This window comes from Stereum hirsutum (genome assembly GCF_000264905.1).
Source record: "Stereum hirsutum FP-91666 SS1 unplaced genomic scaffold STEHIscaffold_1, whole genome shotgun sequence".
Lineage (NCBI taxonomy): Eukaryota > Fungi > Basidiomycota > Agaricomycetes > Russulales > Stereaceae > Stereum > Stereum hirsutum.
In genome coordinates this window covers 1,764,614-1,780,378 of record NW_006763131.1, presented here as the reverse complement: position 1 = coordinate 1,780,378, position 15,765 = coordinate 1,764,614, and the positions used below count along the sequence as shown (strand labels likewise).

The following is a 15,765-nucleotide window of genomic DNA, read 5'->3' as shown; positions in this document are numbered from 1 at the left end:
TATTGGTGCCACTGTGGCCCTCTCATAAGTATTGGAATGACAGTCGGCAGGGTACTTCATTCTATTACAGGCATACGTATTCTACCCTCAGACGCTTTCCAGGAACAGGTCGAGTACCGCCTTCGCAGACGCACAGATCATAGCTAGGACGGTTTGGTCAGAGAAAAAAGACAACGTGAATGGGCACAGGGCCACCTACCTAGCTGAACAATGAAAATGGTCCTTGCAGAGGCAAGTCGCTGGAGACACGCACAGGGGCAACAAGATCAGTGTTGAGGAAGGTAATGAACAAAAAATAAAACATGCCTTTTCGGGATCACCGCTTCCGTAGGAGATGGTGTAGACGACTCTCAGAATGCTGACGGCCCCACATGCAGCAGCCGCAATAGTTGGGTACTTTGAGGCAGTGACGAGTGTCCTACAGATGTCAAAAGTAAGTCTTCGAGGTTTGGAGCAGAGTAAAAATGAACTGCAGACTGACGTTGTGAGGATGATAGGGAAGTTCTCTATCGTGTTCTGATGTGCTCCTACCAGGTCAAAAAAGTCAATCAGTGATTCGCAAAGCAATAATCACAAGACGAAGGCCTACTCTGGGTGCAGTTGAAGATCCTTGCATTGAGTGAGTCCTTCTCTGCCTCACTGTCAGCGTACACTGGTGAATATAGAAGGTAAGTTCAAAGTCACAATAGAGTATATATGTCGCGATGTGGGGGCTTCGACGTCTTGTATCATGAAATACGTAGGATCTCACTTCGAGGGTATTCGACGCCTGCTTTCCTCCGAACGTCGGCGACCTTCATAGCCTGCCACTGCATTAATACTGCTGTCGAGAGCAGCGAGGCCGCGACGTAGGAGACACTAGCAACGCGTCCAAAAGTCCGTGAGCATAACGATATTGGTGTAGGGACGTACATATGAGATATGGAAGATATGAACGTACGGTTTGTCCAAGACGAAGACAGCGGGCATCTCGATTTAGTACTTGATGTTCAAGAGGGGGATTGAAAGGATTGCGAAATACGATGAGGAAATTTGCGAATCGTTCCAGCTACCTTTTAATACTGCATGCCGACGGTTTAACCTGGCTTCGTAAGACCGTCACAAGCAGCTAACACTGGTTGTTGGTCCATGACAGATACGTGGAAAGCAGCCTCAACGACCGCTTGTAAGCGCGTTGGTGAGTATGAACCATGATAGATTTGCCGATGGGCACCGTGGACACTGCCGATAAGATAAGATCCTCCTTCGGAAACCTCCGTGCAGTCATTCCAAGTTTTTGCAGCTTGTGAGCTCAAAATTCATTACTTGGTCCATCCCCACCCAGCCATGTCTAATAAACGCCCGGCCACCGACGCACCTGAATCTTCCTCAAAAGCAGTCCGCAATGGACCCACACGCGAGACTACCATGGAAACGGACGAGATGGGAGAGTTCGAGGACGCATGGGAGGACGAGATCGAGGACGATGAAGTGATGGGTGAAGAGGGAGGGAACGATGGTACGGGATTCTTTCTATACTCCCCGTATGCACTATGTACGCATAATAGACCAGCGATATCTTCACATGTTGTCTAGTCATGGACGTCGACGACGAGGTCATGCCTCCCATCGAAGAAACGGAAGAGAAACCTCCAGCACCGAGCGTCTACATACCCGGCGTACACACACTTGGAAAGGACGAGATTCTGGAGGCAGACGATTCGGTGTATATCATGCGACACACCATGAATGTGAACTGGCCATGCTTGTCTTTCGACGTGCTTCGGGATAATTTGGGAGACCAACGGCAGAGATATCCCGCCACAGCTTACATCGTCGCGGGGACTCAGGCGGATGTGGCGAAAAATAACGAGTTGTCGGTTTATAAAATGAGCTCGCTGCACAAAACTCAGAAGGACGACAGTGAGTAAGCATGCCTATCCAGTTCAAGAGTCTGGGTCCCTTATACTTTGATTACAGACAGTGATGACTCTGACGATGAAAATGACGATGAGGACAATCTCGACGAAGATGCCATCCTCGAGTCTCGTTCGGTGCCACATCTTGGTGGCGTAAACCGAGTTCGCGCACAACCTCTCCCCCCTTCCTCACTACTACCACCCGCCTCACAACCATATCACGTCGCATCATGGTCCGAGACCGGCAAAGTACACATATGGGATGTCCGACCACTTATCGAATCGCTCGACGTTCCCGGCTATACCTACGACAAGTCGCGCACACAAACACCTACGCATACGATATCCTCCCATGGAACAGCCGAAGGTTTCGCAATGGACTGGGCCGCATCAGGCTCTTCGAATGCATCTGGACTTCGTCTCCTCACAGGCGATGTTCACTCCAAAATCTATCTTACGACTTCCACACCTTCTGGCTTCAACACACTCAGGGAACCCTTCACTTCGCACACATCGAGCATCGAGGACCTCCAGTGGAGCCCTTCAGAACCGACGGTGTTCGCGTCTTGTTCGGCAGATCAGAGTGTTAGGGTTTGGGATGTGAGGAGTAAAGGGAGGAAGAGTGTGGCGGGGATGGATGTGGCCCATTCCAGTGATGTGAATGTCATCAGTTGGAACCGGAGCACGACATATCTTTTGCTCAGCGGTGGTGACGAGGGTGGTATCAAGGTATGGGACCTGCGAAACGTCAAACAGCGCGGGTAAGTCCTCTTCATTACCTGAAGTTGCAACGTCTACTCACTAAAGGCATATCAGGACTTCCGCTCCCGACCCTACGCCCGTCGCGTCATTCTCGTGGCACGGAGGACCCATTACCTCTATCGAATGGCACCCAACTGAGGACTCTATCTTCGCCGCCTCCGGTGCGGACGATCAAGTCACACTCTGGGATCTCGCCGTCGAGCAAGACGACGACGAATCGGGCGCAATGGACGATACACCACAGGGTGGTCGCGACGTGCCGCCCCAGCTACTCTTTGTCCACCAGGGCCAAAAAGACGTCAAAGAGGTCCACTGGCATCCACAGATGCCCGGAACGGTGATCAGCACTGCTCTCGACGGATTCAATATTTTCAAGACTATATCTGTATGATCCTGTTTGTCGATGTAATTCAGGAAGCGATCCGAGGATGAAGCGTGTAGCAGTTCTTTGCGGACGCATGCTATATGTGTGTATGACTGCAACATGATACAAGAAGGACTCAGTGCTGGCTCGGTGAACTAGGCTACAAGACGGCAAGACGACAGATGAGACAAAACAAGCCGTGTCCATTCAGTAAAGACCCGCGCGATTATTGCCTTTCGGGGTACGGAGCTAGGTAGATGTTCAGTGTGTTTAGCTGGGCAGCACAGGATTTCAAGCGCATGAAATATACCTTGGCGATGTTCTTGTGCAGGATGTCTGAGATTACTGCGTATATGTTACGCAAGTCTAGCAGGTTTCTGCGTGAGACATACAACTGCCTCTCGTCGTGCTCCTTCAGGGCGAACTGGATGGTTTGACAGCATGAGTTTTGTATCATGTATGCAATACTGAGATCCGTCCGAACGTACAGTATAGTCTTCGACATGAGGATACTTGATCAGCTTCGTGCAGATTTTGGCACGATTGAGGTGGTTCTGGCGTGCAGAGTCTCGGAGACCGTATGCGCTCTCTTGCGCTCGGTGCAACTCAGCGAGTACCTCTGAGAACAAGATCGAACGGTGGCTGAACTATTATAATTCGTCGTGGACGTACCTTCTTGAATCTGTACGCCTGGATTTAAGGTCAGTGGAGCCGAATAACACGACGAAGGGGTAGAAAAGCGCAACACACCGAAGTTGTCGCCACTGGTGAAGGGAAGCTACTGTCAGGGGAAATGGCGTGATATGTCCTTGAAAGTACTCACTCCTCGATCCTGGAACAAGGGCAGGTAAGTCAAATGTTGAGTGAAGCAGAAACATAAGAGGTACGTACTTGGGCATAGTCAAATTGATCCATAGCTTAACCTTGTCCTGAGAATACGATGCAAATTGGTTTCCTTCTTGAGCTACAACGGTAGAGAGAACCCACACAGTGGTCTGCAAGCTGTTCGCATTCTCCTTTGACAATCTGATGGACTTCGTCCAAGTGCTTGTTTCTCGTAACAAGATTCGGGAAACGAGCATTCTGGACGTCGTTGCTGCCGAAAGACGGTCCTATGCCACCATCGGACAGCTTACGCTTCTTAGTATCAGGTTCGTCAGAGAGATGTGTAGTGTCGGGAGGTGGATAGATCGTGGGGTCAGTAGAGCTGGCGGCATGGGACATGTGAAAGGGCGACGAAGGCGATTGTGTGGAGTCGATGAATCCCTGCAATTCGCTGAGTAACATTCACTTAGTACACAGACCAAACTCAAGGTCCATGTTCGTGCTTACAGAATCTACGAGGAAAAGTAGATGTTGACCATAATTCCTAAATCTTTGAGTCACGATGACGCGTACGTACCTTGCTGGGAAAGACACGGAAAATGACAGTCTCTGCTGCTTCAGCTACTGATTGACGGAAGTCCTACGGATCCAAGACATTGATTCTAGAGTACAACATAAAACCTGAGTACATGGACTAACATCTAGCTGTTTGGAAGTCTCCTTGTCGAGTTTTGGTTCGGCTCCCATGACGGTCTGAGTGAAGGGCAGTGAGCAAGCGGTAAACGACGCGTCCGACGCGAATATTGATCGAGGCTCGACGCCGCACGTGGCTGGCGTTGGAACAGACGCGCTGAGCCACCGCGTCGGCGCCATTACCACTGTCAGCGGCACGGTGCCACACTTCCGCTGCCTTTGCTCTCCTTCCTCCGACCTCTGCGACTTGCAATGTCGAACAGAGTTCGTTCTTTTCCGAGCTTATCTGTGTTATTCTCATGCTGACTAGAGATGTTGACAAAGGATGAAGATGACGCCATCTCGGCTTTGACAGGCTTCTCTCTCGACAATATCCTCACTGGTCTTCAGCTTCCCTCTAACGGCCTTTCCAACCGACTCGGCATCTCAGGTCTCTCTGCACTCAACTCGAGTCAAATATACAACGATCGATGGGATGGAGATGATGCTGTGGGGACAGGCCAGGGCGAGGACTTTGAAGACGAGGTGGATCGTGAGATTGAGGAAGAGGAGGAGGAGGAGGATACTGGGGTCAAGATGGAGGACGAATCTTCCGACGCACATAAGATCCCGGAACGACGAGTACGCGTTGTCAAGCGACTAGTGGAGCGGCCAAAGACCGTATATGAACGGTTCCCGACATACGAGAAGGGCAAGGTGTTGAACTTCACGGAGCTCTTCAAGGGCTACACGGGTACCAAGTCGCGACTAGTCAAGCGACCTTTCTATGGTACGTTCAGCATTATTTAGCATAGGCTCCCTTATCTCAAGATTATGCAGTCGATACTGTCTATACCAAGAAGAAAGAAGTCCCAAGAGGATTCCTGGACACCATTGTTGGAGACGCGAAAAGGAAGGTTGAGCATGAGCGTGTCGACGACGTAGTCTCGTCAGGAAATATCGAGCAGGAACTCCGTCTAGCCCTTGAGGTACGTCTCCAAATAATATAGGGTCTGTGTGCACGCATAACGAATGAACGGCTGCAGGGCCAGGACGGAACTTCCTCCGATGCTTTGTCGTTACATGACCGCTCTTTTGACCTAGTCTTGCTGTCCAACTGGGAAGATCAGATCATCTTTGAACCTCAGCCTGATTCAGCTCGAAAACTAGTCACACGACCGACCACAGACCTCTCCACGCCTACTAACAAGGTGATTGAATCTGGAGATTGGACGCAAAGTATTATCTGGGATCCCAAGACTCCGTTTAGAGACTTTACTCAAGTCGACATCCCAGGAGAGGATGCCGCAGAGGAACGCCATGCCAGTACGCGCATTTTGCTACCTGTTCTACGCTCACACTTAACGTATATCATTAGCTCAAGAAATACGTCCACGGAAAAGGCCAAGAGTGGATGGTCCCCAAATCAAGGATAAATTCAATCTATCCAATGATCACTTCTACGAGGTGGCCAAAGAAGGCGGCAAACATCGTGTCCGTCAAACCTTTGGTCAACTCGTGGTCGAGCACGCGTATCCCGCTCAGAAGCTGCAGCTGCCATTCGTAAGTGCCCCTCACTCACTCCTTCCATTTACGCCACCTGAAGGCTGGTTCGTACAGTACAAGACACGTCTACAGAAGCAAGAAGCCCGATCCTGGCATCGTCCTGCTTTGCAATTCCCCACGAACATTGAAGTCCACTTCCAAAAGGTTCGCACGGCCAAAAAGAAGAAGGACAAGGCGGGTCGAAAGTTGGGTCGTGGTGGCAATGTCGGCGAAGGTCTCCATCGGACGTCAGATTTGAGTTTGAAGGATACTAGCAACTTCGTGCTCTGGGAGTATTCGGCGAGTCTTTGCAGGTTCTCAAGATTCACGACGTTGGCTGACTTGTTTCACGGCCACAGGAGGAACATCCCCCAATTATGTCAAATTTCGGCATGGGAAGTATTCTTGTCAATTACTACCGCAAGAAGGGCGAGAAGGACGACACAATACCAAAGGTACAAATTTCATCATGTCTCACCTTTTATAAACTATCTGACCCTCTACTCAGCTCGACCTTGGAGCCCCATTTGTTCTCGAGCCGCAAGATGAATCTCCATTCATGAAATTTGGCTCTGTCGAACCGGGCCAAACCATCCCCACTCTCTACAACAACCTCGTCCGAGCGCCACTGTTCCGACATAAACCTTACCATACGGATTTCCTCGTCATCAAGTGAGTTATTTCGACTGAGTCTCAATCCAACGTGTAGTTAACGGAAATTGGGGCAGGAACACTATCAAAGGCGAAGCAAAATATTACATCCGGGAAGTCAAGAACCTGTATACCGTCGGCCAGACATACCCTCTCACCGAAGTTCCCGGGCCACATTCGCGAAAGATCACCAATACGATCAAGCATAGGCTCCAAATCATTGCCTACAAACTTCTGCGTAAGAGCAGCGGCGAGCGGTTGAAGATCGCACGGCTCATGAAGTACTTCCCCGACCAGAACGAGCTCCAGATGAGACAGCGGCTGAAGGTAATAAGCAGGTCTTGGTGGTCACCACTATCAGAAATCGATACTCATGACATTCATGACTGTAGGAATTCATGGAATACCACAGACGAGGTCCACACCAAGGCTTCTGGCGCCTGAAGGCAAACTGGAACATCCCCAACGACGCTGATATGCTCAAGATGGTCGGGCCAGAACAGGTCGTCTTGTCTGAGAGTATGCAAGTCGGTCAGCGGCATCTCCAGGACTCGGGTTACAGTGGCACAGACACTGCTGCCGATGACGATGAGTCCAACCTCTCTATCGAGCAGCAGCTTGCGCCGTGGATCACGACGAAGAACTTCTTGTTCGCCACGCAGGCCAAGGCGATGCTGAGGTTGCATGGGGAGGGCGATCCCACAGGCAGAGGAGAGGCGTTCAGCTTCATTCGTGTGTCAATGAAGGACATCTTCGTCAAGGCAGGTGAAGATTACGACCAGAAGCTTGGTACGTCCCTTCTCCTCACACTCTCTGCACCTATCATCTACCCTACCCTCCCATCCCATCTCACCATGTATGTCCCTATGCTCTTTGGCCAGCTGAAGCCGAAAGTCGGCCCAAGTCTGCCCACCGGTACAACGTCGCGGAACAACAACAAATCTACAAATCCGAGATCGAAAGGATTTGGAGAGCGCAGTACCGCTCCCTCAGCCGCAAAGACGAGCCGCAGCTTTCGGACGACGATGATGCCGAGCGCGACCGCGGACGTAACCCATACACCGTCAAGACCCAGAAACAGCTCGACCAAGTCTCACTAAAGCTGCCCAACAAGGCGTATTCGCCTGCGGGTTCCCCGATGGCTGCTGTCATGTTGCCCTCCGCGGGCCCGTCGTCTCCTGCGTTCAGTCGAGGCTCTTCCGTGGACCGTGATCGGGACGGAAGTGTAGGGCCTGACAATAGGAGGGTACTGCGCATAAAACGAAAGGTGCGCACTTATTCCATGGCCTTTGTCCGTTAAGCTTTGCCTGGGCGAGGACGGAGCAGCCTGCGCGGGTGATGCGGCCTTGGTTCCTTGGCTCTCGCTGGCGGATGGTGGCGTCGGTTCCTGATGGGCTATAATTGACTGCTGCGTTTTTCTGATTTTTTGTAGGTTGATGGCGAGTGGAAGACGGAGATTGTCAGGGACCCGGCAGTCATACGTGCTTATGTGCGGAGGCGGCAGTTAATTGAGGAGGAGACGACCATGGCGGACAGTCTCGCCCCGACTGGAGACGCAGACAGGGACAAGCGGGCCAAGAAGAGGTGAGATTCGCGTCCCGTCCGTCTTATTCGGCCTTGTTTAATTTCTGATGCTTTTCATACCCCGTAGGCTGGAGGAAGAGATCGCGCGGATGAAGAAGAACCAAGAACGCCGTTTGCACAGGAAGAATGCCAAGATCGCTAAAGAGGGTGGTACGCCTCTAACGCTGAACCGGAATACCAAGCCAGACACAACGGTAAGCCCCATTAGTGCACGCACACCTTCGACAATCTTACACCCGTGTCGCATTTGTCTGATGATGATCAACCACTTTCGACAGAGACGTTGCGGAAACTGCGGACAACTGGGCCACATGAGTGCGTGCCTTCTTTTTTTCTTTTTCTCCTCCGTTCTCTCTCCCCCTCCTCCCCCTCCTCCCGTCTCTCTCGCTCTCCTCACTTACCCAAATTAATCCAAAATTATTTTGACATCGCAGAAACGAACCGCAAATGCCCCAAATGGGCCGAATTCAACTCCGGCGACAACGCCGCCTCAGCCTCCGGTGGCGCGACCTCTCCCACCAACGCGACGAGTCCCCCACCCAGCACGCCCGGCGGCGGTGGAGGTGGTGGAGGCCTCTACAGTCCCGGAGCCGACTCGCACTCCCAAACGCACCAGCACAGACCGTTTCCCGGTTCGCTTCGTGCCACGAACGCGTTCGCGCCGGGGGCGCCGTCGCCACTGGCTACGAGTCCGCCCGTGTATGGACATAGTATGGATATGGGGATGGGGATGGATGAGGACGAGGATGAGGAAGATGCGGATGGGGAGGAGGGGATGGGCGGTGGTGGGACGAAGTTGAAGCTTATGTTGGGGAAGAGGTGAGGTGAGGTGATGATGTTTGTTGAGAGTTCCGGAGACGGAGACGGACTCGTGTTTCTGCTGTCTTTCTTTGCTTTACTACTTTGTTGTTCTCGCATCACTACTTACTACTACTTTCTTCAACCAACCTGCAATCTCTGTTACTTTGTATGTAGTACTTATACTGACTGACGCGCACGCTTAATTTATCTGGATGGCTATGTTCGGTTGTTTGGACTCGCTCATTCGAGCTGCTGCCTGTCGATGATTATTGCGCATGCGGTACAGTATGATACTACGCTGGTTGCGATTGCTAGTCGACCACCCATACGTATTCTTTTGTGTGCGGAGGTTATACCAACCTCGCAAACGCGTCGTGTTACAATGTAAGAAAGCAGCGAAATAGATAATTGAGCGAGGCAGAAGAAAGAAAGATGAGATGCGATGCGAGTCGAGTCGAGTCGGGGAAAACAAAATACGAAAATAGACGAATATATAGACTAGGGGACAGGTAAGTAATACAACAAGCTTTGATCTGCGAACGAGCACGAGCACCGACGACAACTACGATAAACCTCTACTGTCACGCACACCACTCACATCACCATCTCGACATCCCGCGATGCCGGAGGCGGCGGCGACCTCACGATATCCATCGACATATCCCTCTCCACGCTCCTCCGCGCCTGCGCCTGCGACAGCCTGAACTCGTTCCTGTACCTCGCATTGATCATGACAAGCAAGTCGCGAATCAACGCCGCGTGGCTCTCACGATGCTCAGACGGCACTTCCTTGTCGAGTTTCAGACGATCGACACCACGCGCCAGACGGTCCTCCATTGTCGCAGAAGACGAGGGCCGTACGGGCGCCGTGATCTCGCGCAGGCTCGGAAGAACGGTGGTGTTGCTGTTGCTTGTGGTGGTGGCCGCGGAGGGTCGAGGTGACGGATGCGAGGCTGTCGACGCTGGCGAAGCGGGTGGCGAAGGCGAGCGATACCTATGCTGAAGCGGTGGCAACTTCAGATCATCGTCACCAGACCTCAACAACGGATAAAGCGAGTCCGACTTGGGCAGTGTCGTCGACGAGACCGAAGACGATGACGAAGACGAGGAACCGTGGTGCTGATGCGCGCCGTTGACATTTCTCGGCTCGAGCGGTGGCAGTGTAAGGCTCTTGTCGACGACGGCAGAGCCCGGTATGGATTTGAGGGGGATGATCGTCCGCATCGACTTCTGGCTGTAATCGACAGGGCCGAGGTGCGCAGCAGGTTGAGGACCCCTCGAGATCCGGATCTGCTCGTATCCATTCGAGACCGCTGCGGGGACGTGTGGTGGGGTCGAGTTGGTCGGCGAGGAGGCGGAGGAGTGTGGTGAGCTGGTATCAAGGGGTGGTGTAGGTTGCATGTGCCCATGGGACGGGTGGGGATGATGATATCCGACCGACGCATATGGAGCACTGAGGCCTGAGACCATCGCTTGTTGGCTGGACTGGGATATACGACGGGCGTGACCGTAAGAGGGACCAGTGTTGAACGAGGCGGCTGCCATGTCCTGCACGGAGGGGTACATTGGGCCTTGCTGGGCCGAGTACTGTTGTTGCTGGGTTGGGCGGGAAGACGATGGAGTATGGAAGAAATTATTGGGCGAGAAGTTGGAGCCAGCGGAAGCGAAGGCGTCGTCGTGACCGTAGGGCGAACCAGACGATGGGATGCCGGGCATGCCGGCAAGACCAAGCTCGCTGAGCTGGGCATGGTCGAAGTACTGATAGCTTTGGAACGCGTTCGAGCCCTGGCTTTGTGAGCGCGAGTGGCTTGATTCGACGTCTCTGCCGAGGGTGAGAAGGAACTGATTGACGGCGGCCAACTCTTCGGGGGAGCGGATGTCGAGGGAAACAGAGCGAGGATTGAAGCCGGGCTCTGAGTTCGTCATTTGTTGAATGTACCCAAGATTGCTTAGGCGCTCGGCCATGTCTGTAGAGAATGTATGAGCATGGGAGAACGATATAAGGAGAGATAGTAGACTGACTGGAGTCGTATGAAGGGTTGACCCTTCGCTTCTTGACGTCGGAGAAGAAGTCATCCATGTTGTAATCGTGAGAGCGCTTGAGCCCGGAGGAAGGGGACGAGGAGCCATCGGTGCGAAGGGTCTCCCATGTCGGGAGGTGCTGAGTGGTATGGTGGGCAGAGGAACGGCTGGGGATGGAGCCGAGGGCATAGTTTATTGATCCAGGAGAAGGAGGAGCGATAACATCGAAACCGTGGCCTAAAATAGGGTTGAGCACGTAACACGTCGTAGCGGAACGGGGATCATACCTTGGTGTACAGGTCTTGAAGGCGGCTGTTTGGGACGGGCGCCAGCTTTAGCAACAAACTCCGCCAGCGAAGCGTCAACAGCTTCGGCAGAAAGAGATTCTCGGCGCGTCCTTGCGAGAGGGTCCGGGACGGTGACTGCTTTGGAGTGCTTGTGCTGAGCATGATGCTCCTCGGTATGAATCTTTTCGTGCTTTTTGAGATCCTGTGGTCGCTTGAATGACTTTTTGCAGATCTTCGAAGGGGGGTTAAGGCGGGATAAAACGACTGAAAATGGCTGGAAAAAATACCTCGCAGATGTGAGGCTTGAGAGGGGTGTGGACTGCAAAAAAGGGTGGCAGTGAGCAAGTGTGGCGAGGCTGGAGCGGAGCCGGCATACCTCGGAGGTGGCTAGTGATATGATCGCGCTTGGCACAGGAGGTTCCACAATCCTTCCACTTGCACGTAAGACAGAGATTGTTGGTAGACTTTCTGCCGATGTGGTCGTTGCATAGATGATTGTAGAGCGCCTCTGGGTCTGAGAGGGCCTTTGTGCAGTCGGCCCAGAGACAGCTGTACTGTTGTGAGCCGTCGGCGCTGTCTGCGCCAGCGTTGAGGGGTGGGGAGGGCGAGCGCGAGAGCTTGGGGGACGGTAAGGAGGACATGGTGCTGACGGAGTCGAAAGAGGAGCGGGAGCGAGTTGCAGGATGGAGGCTAGCTTTATGGGCCGCCAAGATCAATGAACAGGCGACTGACGCCAAGAGCTTTTAACCAATCGAGCGCAGCCAACAGGCCGGTCAAGGCCCCCGATGCCGCTTAGGGGTCCGCTCTCCTCAATCCTCTGCTGCGCACCGATCCTCTTTATCTTCTTGACATACTGCGCACTTGGCGCAGCCGGCAGCCTTACCTCGTATGTCGGCCATCTTGTTCTTCTGCTTGTTCTTCTATCTGCTTTATCCTGATTTCTGCAGTTTTGTCCAGGCGCGTGGAGGTTGCATGGACGGAGGACTTTCCAAAAAGGAGAGTGCTTCATATTTCCACGCTCCATGCCAAGAGGAGAGGATGCCAAGCGAGTTGTGATCAACCCCCTCTCGCTTGGCAGGCGCTCGCTGTACCTGCCACCAGCATCTTGGTGGGAATCCGTTGGCAAAATGTCCTTTTTAATTCACTATTTCTCCTTTCGTGATCCACGTCGCTCTCCTTCAGCTCCTTTCGCAGCCCTGGCTGCTGGAAGTCCGCTGGTCGTGTAGGGCTGCGAGCAGTGCTTTCTCGGACAACATCTCACGCGCACTCACCGGCATCCCGATTCCAGCTCTATTCTTGCCGCCATCTCTTCCGGGCAGGGCACCGGTCATTTCCATACCACCTAATATTAATCCTGTGTACCGCCGGGCCCACTTGGCAGATCGTGCAACCCGCACACTCGCATCAATTCCTATACTTTTTTCGACCTTATTCTCCATGCCTTCGTAGGATCGTCGTACGAACACATCGGACTCACAGACTCAGGCCTGTATGTAGAACGGGGAAGAGCGCATCCCTACTTCGGCTGCACTCTCGGCATGACGAGCATGATTTCTCCGACCCCTGTTTTCCTGAGAGTTGCGATTTTCGGGCTTGGCCTCGCCACAGCACACCATCAAATCTCTTCCTTCCCTTCTTCTCGGAGCAGATTCCATGTCTTGGCATTTCTCAGTCCTTGCCTGGCTTGGCCCTGCTTGGCCTTGGTACACATGCGCCCACCACTCGGCTATAATGTGGGGCAACCTCGACGCCCTCCAGCGCTCCAGTCTCGGTTGTGGTTTTGCTGACCATCTCCCGGACTTGATTGGCCGGTTCCACATCTCGGCATTCGTGCGAAGGATGGACAACGTCAGAGGGGCCAAGCTGTTTCTCTAATATTATAGCTCGGCACCAAGGCTTCCGCAAGCCGCGGTACCGTATGTGGCGACGAGCCGACCATTTCTATATACTTGACTTGACTTGGCCTCAAACTGCGCCAAGTCATGTACGAGAAACCGTGTACATATTGTTCCGGAGCTGGGCAAGCCGCTTTCTCTTCGCCAGCTTGGCTTTTGTCTTGACTTCTATGGAGTGGAGGGTCCTATACAGAGGTAAGTCGACATTGATATTGAGACGTACTCAGCCCTACTCAGCCTTGCGAGGGTTCTCTTCCTATGACTGGGAGGAACAGGTGATCAGTTCCGTGTTGTTCTCAAGACTCAGTGCTCAGGCCTCGGGATTCGCGTCTTCAGGATGCTCTTCGTCGTCACTGCGTCTCTCCGTTTCTTCCGTTAATGAACTTACACTGGCATGTCTCTCAGCTCACAACTCCATATTGGCAGGCATAGCTCTCACAGTCAGTGGTTCGTATTCACTCGAATCCAGTTCTCCGCCTCTCCCAGCTCTGCTCCGTCCTATTTATAAATCGAGCACTAGCGAGTTGGCGGAGCCCAGATTCTGCACAACGCGGCACCCTTTAGACAGCGCTGCAGCATCAATGGGCCGGTTATTTTTGTCATTCACACTTCAAGGAAAACTCTTCCACTGAGGCTGTAAAGTGCTCTCGAATATTATCGTATTTTCCATACGACGACGATGTCGCTCGCAGACCAGACACGCCGAACGCAGGTTCTACGCTCCGCAAACTCCCCACTTCCGTCCAACCTCAGCGGCGAAGGAGAATGTTACTGTAATTATCACGAGGCATTCGACAGAACAGCGCCCGGAGCCTATTGACTTTCTCATGCAAGGGACCGCAGTATAGCTGACATCTCACCTAACGGCACCGATCCTTTACTTACTCCATACTCGAAGCCTCAACTTAGCTGACAGAGCAGGAGAAGCTGTCCAAGATTCCAAAAGCCGAGGGTTTATTTATAGTATCTCATCCGCTCTAAATATATCCCGCAAAGTAAATACTCTGCTCGAGCGCTATTCTCGGATGGGGTATCTAATTCGGGATTCTTATTACCAGCTAGAAATAGTCTCGCTTTCTGTTTCTCTCGCTCGCTAGCTGATGGACTTCTCGTCCTCGATGGATTACCACTCGACTCTCAGCCGCTTTGCGATGCTACTCCATTGAATCGTGCGCTGCGGTCCTGCGTCATGCTCACACCGTTATCAGCGGCGAACTCGTTTTCGTGGTCGTGGTCATGCATGGAAGTATAGATAGGCAGGTATGACTTATTCTTGATTCTTGAATTGTCGAATTCTTGACAACTTGAAGTCGCGGTCGGAGCCGTCAGCGAGTTGCTTGAGAACTTCTGCTCGCGCGCACAATGCGTCTTCTAAGTATATATCGACCACATGGCATGCCTATCAATACGACTCAACTCATGCACTTCGTATCTCTACGACTGAATGGTGATATCGATATCAGCTCAGTTCGCAGCCGCCACATACCCTGCTACAGAGATTGGTCACCAGTCTGGCCTACGAGAATGTCGTCAGTTCCTCGTCGGTCAAGCCGAGTCGTGAGGTAAGATGACGACGGGTGCTCCTTACTCTTCCTTACTGCGTAACACACGGTCGCATACGTACTTTACTTATATGCATATGCATATGATTGCACCCCCGGGCGCAAAGCAAAAGGCAACCACTTGAGGGCAGCCTCGACGTTATTGGACGACCGACTGGCTGCCGCTTCGCGACTCATGTACCATCAGATATCCACATACCTGCTGATCAGCCGGGACGTTTCTCTTACCGGGGTTCGAGCACTCAGCGCTCATAAGTACTCTACGGCGTAGATCTCATGGTGATGTAGATACGTTCGTCGGAAGTCCCTTCGTCTCGTGCTCCAGTGTGTACTGCGGAGAGTATGTACGCCTGCAGTACTGTACACAATGCACATTCGCAATCGTAGGTCATCATGATACCACTGGCACTCGTGACGATTTACTGGATGCACGATTATTGGCTGGAGATTGTAATCAGCGGCAAACATGGATGATCCGAACGGTGGTCGTCGAGATGTGGTCTGTTTCGCGTTTCACGGTTGTGTACACGTATTTATTTATTTCAGGACATCCATACCCCATTGCGCCAGGGATGATCCAGACGGAAGATTTCCAGTGTCAGCAGCGCCGGCGCCCACTGGGACTGATCACTGCCAACTAGCACTCTTTTCCGTTCCATCAGTGTTTCTCTACTTTATAATAATATTTTATGATGAGGTATAAAACCGGAGATACGAGAAAACGACGAGCCTTTTCAAACTTGTCCCTGCTGTGCTGTGCCAAGCTGCCGAAATCCCGAGAAAGATGAACGTTCAAAGTGTCACTACGCATCCGGCATTTCCCGAGTGACTGCCACCAGCCCAGCGGTTCGAGCCACGGCCACGATAACCGATTCGGTCTTGACCACGACCACTGCC

General features: G+C 52.5%; 5 protein-coding genes across 5 annotated transcripts; 2 read left to right on the top strand and 3 right to left on the bottom strand.

Moving 5' to 3' along the window:
- Positions 1–264: 264 nt before the first annotated feature.
- On the bottom strand, positions 265–851 carry STEHIDRAFT_27701 (uncharacterized protein; the record flags this gene model as incomplete). The annotated part of the gene is made up of 4 exons (XM_007297858.1): positions 265–418; positions 482–527; positions 590–652; positions 752–851. Coding segments are annotated over 4 exons (363 nt in total), but the record flags the coding sequence as incomplete, so codon positions are not given.
- A 556-nt stretch (positions 852–1,407) lies between these two features.
- STEHIDRAFT_47906 (glutamate-rich WD repeat-containing protein) lies at positions 1,408–3,051 on the top strand (the record flags this gene model as incomplete). Its single annotated transcript, XM_007298017.1, has 4 exons — positions 1,408–1,498; positions 1,576–1,902; positions 1,960–2,659; positions 2,715–3,051. The coding sequence occupies 4 exons, from the start codon at positions 1,408–1,410 to the stop codon at positions 3,049–3,051; spliced, it is 1,455 nt and encodes a 484-aa protein (XP_007298079.1).
- Positions 3,052–3,203: 152 nt separating this feature from the next.
- On the bottom strand, positions 3,204–4,596 carry STEHIDRAFT_164579 (proteasome activator pa28 REG alpha/beta subunit; the record flags this gene model as incomplete). Its single annotated transcript, XM_007298690.1, has 10 exons — positions 3,204–3,273; positions 3,335–3,448; positions 3,513–3,643; positions 3,697–3,714; positions 3,775–3,788; positions 3,848–3,856; positions 3,916–3,953; positions 4,012–4,290; positions 4,427–4,489; positions 4,549–4,596. 10 exons carry the CDS (start codon positions 4,594–4,596, stop codon positions 3,232–3,234), a joined length of 756 nt encoding a protein of 251 aa, XP_007298752.1. The 3' UTR covers positions 3,204–3,231.
- A 198-nt stretch (positions 4,597–4,794) lies between these two features.
- Positions 4,795–9,310, top strand: STEHIDRAFT_164578 (uncharacterized protein; the record flags this gene model as incomplete). The annotated part of the gene is made up of 15 exons (XM_007298689.1): positions 4,795–4,806; positions 4,867–5,311; positions 5,362–5,510; positions 5,568–5,847; positions 5,900–6,084; positions 6,142–6,366; positions 6,426–6,521; positions 6,575–6,738; positions 6,795–7,044; positions 7,110–7,506; positions 7,599–7,984; positions 8,150–8,301; positions 8,369–8,495; positions 8,580–8,616; positions 8,736–9,310. 15 exons carry the CDS (start codon positions 4,795–4,797, stop codon positions 9,122–9,124), a joined length of 3,294 nt encoding a protein of 1,097 aa, XP_007298751.1. The 3' UTR covers positions 9,125–9,310.
- A 60-nt stretch (positions 9,311–9,370) lies between these two features.
- STEHIDRAFT_117305 (uncharacterized protein) lies at positions 9,371–12,064 on the bottom strand. The gene is made up of 5 exons (XM_007298688.1): positions 11,788–12,064; positions 11,699–11,730; positions 11,412–11,643; positions 11,125–11,361; positions 9,371–11,069 (listed from the first exon to the last, which is right to left on the bottom strand). The coding sequence occupies exons 1-5, from the start codon at positions 12,050–12,052 to the stop codon at positions 9,697–9,699; spliced, it is 2,139 nt and encodes a 712-aa protein (XP_007298750.1). The 5' UTR covers positions 12,053–12,064; the 3' UTR covers positions 9,371–9,696.
- Between the last annotated feature and the right edge of the window lie 3,701 nt (positions 12,065–15,765).